Source organism: Phalacrocorax carbo, chromosome 3 (genome assembly GCF_963921805.1).
Source record: "Phalacrocorax carbo chromosome 3, bPhaCar2.1, whole genome shotgun sequence".
Taxonomy (NCBI): Eukaryota; Metazoa; Chordata; class Aves; order Suliformes; family Phalacrocoracidae; genus Phalacrocorax; species Phalacrocorax carbo.
Window position 1 is genome coordinate 19818614 of NC_087515.1, and position 10151 is coordinate 19828764.

Below are 10151 nucleotides of genomic sequence, written 5' to 3' on the forward strand. Positions count from 1 at the left end.
CTTTATTCAGTCCATGTATTTGACTTGTTTCTTCTTTTGTATCTTTGTCCTGTAAGGATTTTCATGCCTTCTTTTTTGCCTTGTTTCTCTAAAACACCAAGCGTCATCTCCCAAATTGCTCTTTATATGTGTGTCCTGAATTACCAACTTCCACCCACCGGACTAAGAAGCGCTGTTGTGCTTCCATTGCTCTTACTGTAATCGTACTTCCTTTTTGAGGAGAAAAAAAATCAGCTAGTGTAAATAACTAATGTGCTCCATTTACAGAAGTAGAGCTGTGCCAGGAGCAACTTGGGCTTTTAACTGAGTCATCTGACCTTGGTTTATATGGTAATGTCCTGGGAGAAGGGACTTATCTACATATTTATATCAAGACAGACATTATTAGTGTTCAGTAAAGTTAGTCATAAAGAGGAAAGCACCATCCCAAGAAGTTTATAGAAATATTGGATGTGTATTAAAAAAAAAAAAGAAATGTAGTCTTGATAGATTGAGAATTGATTTTTTCTTTTTGAAGTAATAACTATCCTTTTTTGGAGGAGGATTGCTGATAACTGAGAAACATATTTGAAATGCTAATGTCATACTGAGACAGTCCTGACCACATAGTATGAGGTAGAGCAGGATGAGTAACTAGGCTGATATTTAATGTGAGTGGTATTAGTGTGAGGGTGCTTCTAAGTACAACTATCATCGTAAGCTGGTTCCCAGGGTAAGAGGAGAATAAGAGCAGGTATCCAAATAAATCATGGTGTCAGCTCTGTGATGGCATCTCAGGCTTGAGCACAGGTCCGATTGCTAACAGCATGTGTCTGTTCTCAGAACACTGGAGATGGCTTGTCCAATAGCTATGTTTCCATCTCCTTCCCTTCTCAGTGTATATACTAAGTTTTCTAAGCAGAGTTACAGTACACTCTAATTTTAGTGAATCATCTCATCTGAACACAAATATCCTGAATATTCAAAAAAATTAGATTTGCCAGCTATTGAAAGTGCTCCTATCCCTGCAATGAATGCAGTAAACTGTGGTTATAAAGAAAGCAAAACTACCTCGAATGTGAGACACCACCCAATGAACATCTACATTGGAAGAAATGACATTTTGTCAGCTGATTGTCATTCTCTGAAGGGATCCTGTATTCCAACAGGTCTGCAGGGAGTCGTGAAACTCATGTAGGTGTAAGCAATGTGAGAAACCATCTTCTAGAGTGATGGCCCAAAGCCAGCAGAAGAAAGACTGCATTCGTCTTTCAGGACTGGCCTTTCCTTGGCTTGGACTCCATCAATGATCCAGAACCTAACCAAAGGGATTAGAATGTGGAGCAATTCACCTGGAAGCAAAAATTTCATTAACTCTTCAGAGCTGATATGCTGACTGCAGTGAAATCAGCAGCAAAAGTAGATCAGGTTTTGCAAATAATTTTATGTTTATTCAGATCTTGTTTCTAATACCTGAAAAAACTGCAGAAGTTCCTATCAGGTGTTAAAAGAAGCCTTTTCCCATTTTAAATGCATCCATAAGCCAACCACCAACTCCTTACTGAAACTCTGGATATTTTTGAAGTCCTGTATAATTATTTCTTACTAAAAGCTGCCTTTAAATACCATAACAGCGATACTGTGCTGTCACAAACCTTGTGATGTCAATTACAGCTGTGCAAAATTAATATACAGTTCCAGGAAAATCAAACTGGTGGTGCTTTTGCACTGGTTGTTGGTACTTGTTGGCTTTCTCTGCTTATTCAGAGAAGTCAGACACAACATGCACAGCCTTCTACTCTCATCTTTCAACTGTCTTTCAAGCTTAGACAGCTTGACAGCATTGTTCAAATACCTGCCCTGGGAGAAGCCAGGCTGCACCTTTTCACCAGAGTGAGTGGGGTTGGACCCAGGCTTCAAGAAATTATCTTTTCTGGACTATAGTTAGTATTTTAATGAGTACGGAGTAAAGTCTGAAATTAAGGAAGCTCCAAAATGTAGGTCTAATGAAACAGATCTGTTGGTGTTCCATGAAATACTGATGTACGAAGTTACCTGGATTTGGAGGTCTCAGTATTATTTGTCAGGTAAAAGAACAAAACTTTATCTGTAGTGCCTCAGAATTTTTGTGAAATATTCTAGGCCAAATTCTCAGATGATGAAAAATAGCTGAATGTCATGGAAGAAAACAAGGTTTGCTAACCAGTTCTAGGTGGTAACCTGATCCTTGGAGAGTTTTCATATCATCATAAATTACTCTAACACCCATATTGTTCAAACAAACCATCACTCAGAAAATTAGTTTGCCCTAATTGGTCACAGAAATATTCGTATTTCCTGTTCTGTCCTTCATGACATACAAATATCTTAAAATAATCAGGTATGTAGATATGTATGTAGGCATGTATGTTTGTATGTGGTAATTATATCTTACAGGCAAACAGTTTTGCACTGTTGTAACAAAATGAAAGAGCTCTTTTCTTGATGCACAAAGAAAAGAAACCATGATAAATCAGCCCATGAAAATGAAGTATCCCAGTGCTGACACAGGAACAGATCCGAGTTTATTAGGCAAGCTGCAGAAAAAGCAAAAGAATAAGTTTTACATTGAAATTAGACCACTTTCTGTCAGTACATCTTAAGTAGTATTGTCTTTGTTATCCAGTATGTGCAGCCCATGTGTTTTGTTCTTACCTTCAGAGCATTCAAACGTATATTCTGAGTGGTCATCAAAATTCAGTAAAAGAAACAGTGAAGCACAGTTAGCCAGGATCATTTAAAATGGTTCATTGGAATTGACAAAAAAATACATAGAGGAGGCAGCTTAGCCTTTAAAGAGCTTGGGAATGTTGGTGATCATCATTTTTTTGGCCGTTATATTTGGAGAGGGTTACATGTATTTTAATTTCACTGAAACATGTACTCTTTTCTTGCATATAAGTTTTGTTTCACCAGAAGAAGAGCAATTTGGCTGTTTGTCTGGAATTTCTAAAAGTTTGGCATCCTGGAAGTCCTAGTGATGTTGCCACTATACACAGATTCACTGTCCAGTGCATGCACAAGACCTCCAGTGTGATCACAACATGATTGTGCATGTGTTCATTGTTGTATTTACTCAGGATTTTCCTATGCATGCTGTTCTTTCTGGTATGAATGCCACTGTACATCAGTAGCTTTATAACTATGTTTGTTTTCACAAGGCAATATATGTAGGAGAAATGTGGTACTTGTTTCCTTTCTAAGAATTTTATCTTGTCTACTGCTGCACTATTCAGAAGGGGAAAATATGAGCAAAGAAGGATGGTTGCACAGATAAGGCATAAGACTAAAGATCAGGCGTGGGTATGTAATTTGTTTTTGCCAGTGACTCAACTGCCTATATGTAAAAAGGAGATAACTCCTCTTACCATACCATTAATTCAGAAATTAACCCAAGTGCATAAAAATCTACAGCAATAATGTGTGTACCACAAAGCAGGTACTCATTATTTCCTAAGAGGTGTCTAAGGAAAAATACCTGACTACTTTGACAGCTTAAAAGCTGCAGTCTAAGGAACTATTTTGCCATTTTTCCAAACAACAGCACTGTGATCCGGTGTACTGGAAGGTCATCTAACGTGAGGGAACTGAAACAGCTGGTAAGTGTCTGTATACAATTCCATTTGCTGACCTTCCAATTTATTAAATATTATGTAGGAACTTGCAGTGCCCAAGTACCAAAAAAATCCACCTTTGTAATTCCTTTGGAATTCTTTGCACCTGCTCACAATCCCTTATTACTAGCATCCTGCTCTGAATGTGGCCTCTAACATAGATGCCCATATGAGATGCACTAGGCATCACAGAGCAATTATCTTCAGGTATTGAAATAAGTTGTGAAGACAGACTTCCTACTCAGGCATGAATATTCCTCATTCTCTAAATATGTACAGTTATCCCAACTGTTACATACCCTACTGTGTCCTTGCAACTATGGAAAAATCATATCAAGATAGAAATGAAAGTAAAATTTTGCAATATATGGCAATAATTGCAGTACAAATGACAGCAGCACCATACCTTCCCTGCTATGCGTTAACTTCAGCTCTGATGGCAAAGTGACAGCAAGTTTGGAGAGGTAAGAGGAAAGTAAAACAGAGCAAAAGAGACCATAATTTGAAAATGGAAGTAGCAGCCTCTGCTTCTTTGGGTGTGACAAGAAATGACATTAGCTTCCTCTCTGGTTTGAATGTGAAGGCAAATATTTTAATACACTAAATCAAGGACAAGAGCATGTGAGCTGCTGACAACATCGCAACTCTCTGAAGTACCTTGTAGTGAGTCTGGCTGTGAAAGATTGAAAGGTGGTACGTGCAGAATGAATGATTTTGCAAGTATCTGTTTACTGTAGGAGTTCTACTGTATATTTCGTGCCTACCAAACAGTATCCTATGACTCCCACTTGCAGATTAAGTCATTCAGCAAAACCAGATTGATTTCCTAACTGCACTACAATGTTTGATCCCTAGACAGAGGTGAAAATAATTTTTATAGTTCTTTAAGATTTATGGGGATATACAGCCATGAGGATATCTTGAGTCTGAACAAATACATCATTAGTAAGCATTTAAGGCATTATGATATCTGCCTTATCCACCAGGAATTCAGGAAAATTAATTTCAATAAAAGCACAAAGATTGCCACAGCTCCATTTCACTGTCTTCATAGAAAATACACATTATCTTTGGAAAGCATAAGGTAAATATGCAAATATACATGTAGACACAAATATCCTACATCCCTTCCTGCTTTTTTTCTGATTATTCAATAACTACGACCTATGTTTAACTAGGTAATTGGATCATTGGCACCAAAAGCAAATCAAAACACTCTAATATTTTCAGTCAAAACTAATGATGGAATTCCAGAGCCCTGCGTATCATTGTCTTCAGTGTGCCTTGGGATTTGAAAATCCAGCTGTAAACAGATAAAACACTTCATCAATGATGCAACAGGAAGTAGTCTCAGTAACCCAATTAGTCTCTCTTATTTTCACTGGATCTGTCATCCAGGTCTCCACACATCACCTCCCGAGCATATATACTGACTTAGCACCAGTATATATGATATATGGAGCAGGGCAAAAAGCAATTGAGGTCCCTGTGTTTATTTACATAATATAATCTGTAATTGATAGATGCCTTCCTGAAAGGTGCTTTACACAGACTAGTAACAGTAGAATAACTTTGTCTCCCTACTCCTGAATAACAGAGAAGAAAGCTTTCTTTAAGATTCTTACAGGGCTCACATTAGCTTACTACAGGGACATCCTTTACTGTATCATGAAGTCACTATGAGCTTGTGACCCGTCCCTGCAAGGGATTCCAGTTTATAGATGGGAAACTGAAACGCTGGCATATCAACAGTAGGGAATAGAAGACGGTGCAGAGATTCCTGGGCTAATTACATCTGTGAGATTCAGTGCAACACCTTGAAGAGAAGCTATCCAGGAACACTGAAATGGGATAGCTATTATCATGGTGCTTTATCTGATCCAATAAACCTGCCTCCCAGAAAGAGCTAATTGGCTTGGGCACAGGAGCATTCTGGGACTCCACAAATCCTGGCAGACACCTTCACTGCAATGTATAGATGTATTTACAAGGTAGAAAACAGTGACCAAGGAGGGTGGTCTGTGACAGAGGAGGTAAGCTCAGTCTGCCTTGAAGAACCTGCAATGTGACAGAATGTGATCTTGCTAACAACAAGCATCAGTTTGTTGTGGCAACAGGGCAGCTGTGAAGTCATCCAAGGGCAGAATCTCTGCGGTCATTGTGCCCTGGCCTTTGAACTGGGACAGCTGCTTTCACATTTTCTGTATGGAAATCCTGTGAAGAGGAGACTGTTGCCTCATGTTTAGCCTGCTACCTGCCCTGTCTTTGTACATCAGTTACCCATGGTAATCACCTTGCTTTACTTTCTTCCTCTTCTGCTCCTCTTCCTCAAACTCAATAACAAAAAGTTAATTTTTTTGTTTGCCTAAATCTTTTTTTCAGATGTGAAATCTATGCTTTATATCACATTTATAAAATGCAGCAAGTATGATGAGCCTGAAAACAAGGGGTTGAACTCTTAGTTCACATGCTAAAATGTCTACCTACCTCCAGTTAAAAGGATAGTATTGACTTCTAGCTGATGACTAGACGTACCCTACAAGTTGTGATCTGACTATGCTGGAGGCAGTAAGAAACAACCCAGTCCAAGGTAGATCTTCAGTCAAGTTTTATTTCCATGAAAGAAAAGCCATCCTTCTCTGAGCTGCAGAAGGATATTGATTATGTTATATTTTAAAGAAGTGTGATGTACTGTTCATACTTCCTGGGGGCCCCTAGACAGCTCCATGGGTTACTGTAAATGGAATTGCTGATAATTTCTCATCTTAAGCCAATAAGTGGGATTTTCAGAAGATCTACCTGCAGACCTATATCCAGTGATTTTTTTCTTTATTCATATCTAGGCAAAGAACATGATGGAACGTAAATGGGAGTTAAGCCCCTAACCACTTTTGTATTGGCTCCAGTATGCCCTCTGTGTATGTGCCTACATTATTCTCAGAGTCAATCCTTTTCTTAAATATGGGCCACCTGCTTCATTGTCAGCACATAGATACCTCCATTCTGTTCCAGAACATCCCTGGAGATGCTTCAACATCAGTGGAAGTCTCCCATATTGAGACAGGAACTCTGTTTGCTAAAGACCAGGAAATACAAGGGGATTTGGAAGAATCCGGCTATCTAGAGGGATCAGAATATTCATTCCAAACAACTACGGAAGAGCTTGCAGAAAATCAGAAAGATATTCAACTTACTTTACAGGAACCCCAGAATAAAGATAACAAGAAGCAGCAACATGAAAAGATGGTAAGTGGAAGATACAGTTCTTCCAGATGTAAAACTACAATACATCATGGAACATGTAGACCAGTGCAAAGGAAAGTGAGTATCATGAGACATTTGAGCTACTTCTCAGAGGTGAAGAACCTCAGGGGCTCCCATTTTCATGGGATAACATCAAATTCCCAGGATGTGAAATCCTTCCATTTGATCAAAAGAGCCATAGTGTTTGGTTTAGATCAACCACTCCCTAATTAAATTTTTTTAGAATTTTCTCCATATTTTCAAATCAGAAATTTTTATATGATGGACATTTCGTATTTTTTAAGACAACATTCAATAGAAGACTTCTTTTCCAACTCTAGGAACAAATTTTTAAAGGGAAATAATGTATATTAGAGAACTAGTGAGTCATTACACAAATGTGTGAATAATCACTGGAACAAATATTCAGGCTTTAGATTAACATATTCTATTTTTATTTATCCTCCCTCTCTCCAATTTATAGCAGGGAGCCTTCAGAGATATGATAACATCATCTTTCATCTCAGACAGTAAAACAGAGAGCATGGATGCTAAGTGTCATATGGCACATTTGGATATGAAGGGAAGAACCAGTGCTTTGCAGTCAGAAGTATCCACCGATGCAGAGGAGCTGGAACAGCTCTGTGGCAAGCAGGTCACAGCAGCTGATATTGAGCTTGAGAGGATGAGGTGGGATTTTGTGCTGGCTAAACTGAAATATGAACATGAGGATAATGAAAAGCAAAGGCTTCATGAAGAGAGAATGGAGCAGATTCATCAACAGGCAGTAAAAAGATCAGTAAGTAGGGAAAGGGAAAAGGGTTGAAGGCAATAGAGGCTGAAACATTCACATTCTGTGTTAAGCAATTTGTAAGGTTTTATTGTTTTGCAATTGTATTTTTGCAATAGATTTTATTATTTGTTTATTGTGACCGCTTTTAAAGTTAGACTCGACTAGGTGATCTTTACAGCTGTACACAAAGAGAATGGCGTTGTTCTACTCCCTACAATATGAACTATGGTAACTTTAATTGCTATAAAATATATTAACAGTTAACCCACAAATTAAGTTTATGTCCACAAACTTTTATTTCCTTATTTTTCCTCACTGAACAAATGCCACTTTGATCAGTTTCCTGCTTGTACAGTGGGATCAATTTCCTGGCATGGAAATTGATCAGTTAGATGACTCAGATAATAAATGCATGAGTAAATGAGTGGCTGACAGAATCTGCCAAATTAATGCAAATTTTCTAGACAGTAAGTCCTATTTTGCGAGCCTGTTTTTTACAGAAGCAGCTGAAGTTATTGTATGTTCAGGCATATGAATCTGCTGATAACAGTAGTCCAGCCTAGAAGAGACCATTCTGTTTGGCAGAGTTTAACAAACGGGACAGCTGCAAATCTTGGTTGTCTGGACTCTTCCTGATCACATTGGCTGTCTGTGCACCTGACTTTCCTCTGATTTAATGCAATTTGTCATTAGGCTGGGTTAGAAAGTAAGCAGAGTATCTGAATCTAAATCATCAACATTTTAGAAGCATTTGTATGTTTGTCTTCTCTTGCATGTTCTGTGCTCTAAATCAGGACAGGATAGAAGGATGTTTCACACTGTATTTGTAGCATTTGTGTTGTGGTTGTACATAGGAACTCAGATCATGCACAATAATGGCACCCAGCTAAGTACCACAGAAGCCCTGAAGTTTTCCATATACATTTTTTTTTTTTCCACATAGCTAATCCATAGGCCTGGATAGGATCTCACAATTAAGTGAAGTAAATTCAGTTCCAATGAAATCAATGAAGTTATATCAGAGGAAAACAGATGAGGATCAGGTCCAATATATATTTGATTAAATGACATGCATCTGGACTAAGGAAATTAACACCTGAATTCTTTTATTAAGACCTGAAAGTTTGACCACAGGCATGTGTAAATGTATGAAAATAACCACGCAGTGAAAAAACACCGGCAACAGTTTGTGCCACAGGTGTAGAGATGGACACGCAAAAGCCTGACCATGGGCATGCGCTTACTTCACACACACTGCTTTGTGAACCTGTGTGCTCATTCGTGCGGTAAATATGAGGTCACTTACCTTCATTTCAGAGAGAGAAAACCTAGCTTATGTTACGGGTATGGGTGGGAATGTGACCCCTATCACTTAACACAGTATAGCCGATTTGCTGGCAATTCACATGCTGGCTTATCTCACAGCAAATTTTTATGAACTAAGTGTGCCAGAGGGCCAGGTGTGCTCAGAGAAGCACATGGACTGGGCGCGAGTGGAATATGGTCGTGTGACATAATGTGTGTCTTCTTTTTCCACAGTGTAGCCGAGGACTCCGTGATCTACTCCGGCCCTCAAACCAGTATGCCTTGTTCCTATACTGCTTCATCATTATTCATGTTATTTATACAGTAAAGGAGCTGGCCTTCTACTTTTTCCACACCCATTACCTGTTCTGTTTTGCTATTGTGCTCTTTTTCATCCTCAAAAAGAGTTTCCAGGATTACAAAAATAAGAAAAAATGTTCTTAAAAGAGGCATAATATTGCACACTTTTTGCCCCTATTTTCACTGCTTTTTATTATCTTTTCCTCACTACACCAATCATACATGCAGGATTTCAGTGACTGTTATATGCACAGTAGCCTAATTACGGAAATCTAACTGATTTCCTCAAGAAAATTGTGACTTAATGACATCATTTGGCTTCATGTGGTCTTACCAACTTATTTGGCATCATTCAGGGGCATTAATCTCTACAAATAAAATTATATGCAGTAAGAAATAATTTTGGAATGTTTTATTTCTATTTTATCCCACCTCCTTGGATTAAAACAGTGACTTGGGCTTGTTTGTAAGAAACTATCACGGAGAGGTTTCAAAGGTAGATTCATTAGCATGGAGGGAGGTGCTCAGGAGAATTTAATATTCTGTTATGTGTTCACTACCATGCGCTGAGCAGACACCTCACATTGGATTAGGGATGTCTCTACCTCTCGGATAGAAGCATTCCTGTCTGTGCTGTGCTATCCTCCGTAGTTACACAGAGTTTCTATCAGCAATAGACCAGCAAGCACTGGCGAGCCCTGAGAGATTGTGGAGTCTCCTTCTCTGGAAATATTCAAAAGCTGCCTGGACACAGTCCTGTGCACCCTGGAGAGGGGGTTGGATAAGATGATCTCCAGAGGTCCCTTCCAACCCCAACCATTCTGTGATTCTGTGATTCTGTGTATCGTGATTTCTGAAGTATCAAATGTAGCCCCAAT

General features: G+C 38.7%; 1 protein-coding gene across 1 annotated transcript; it reads left to right on the forward strand.

The window, feature by feature from the left end:
- Nucleotides 1-6593: 6593 nt before the first annotated feature.
- Nucleotides 6594-9623, forward strand: TMEM247 (transmembrane protein 247). Its single transcript, XM_064445469.1, has 3 exons — nucleotides 6594-6878; nucleotides 7360-7674; nucleotides 9208-9623. Exons 1-3 carry the CDS (start codon nucleotides 6594-6596, stop codon nucleotides 9415-9417), a joined length of 810 nt encoding a protein of 269 aa, XP_064301539.1. The 3' UTR covers nucleotides 9418-9623.
- Nucleotides 9624-10151: the final 528 nt, after the last annotated feature.

What these genes read in the sequence shown, in the direction of transcription:
- TMEM247 (XM_064445469.1), top strand. Translation starts at nt 6,594, where the DNA reads ATGGGCCACCTGCTTCATTGTCAGCACATAGATACCTCCATTCTGTTC. An exon ending in AGCAGCAACATGAAAAGATG is followed by an intron (nt 6,879 to 7,359) that starts GTAAGTGGAAGA and finishes TCCAATTTATAG; the next exon opens with CAGGGAGCCTTCAGAGATAT. An exon ending in AACAGGCAGTAAAAAGATCA is followed by an intron (nt 7,675 to 9,207) that starts GTAAGTAGGGAA and finishes CTTTTTCCACAG; the next exon opens with TGTAGCCGAGGACTCCGTGA.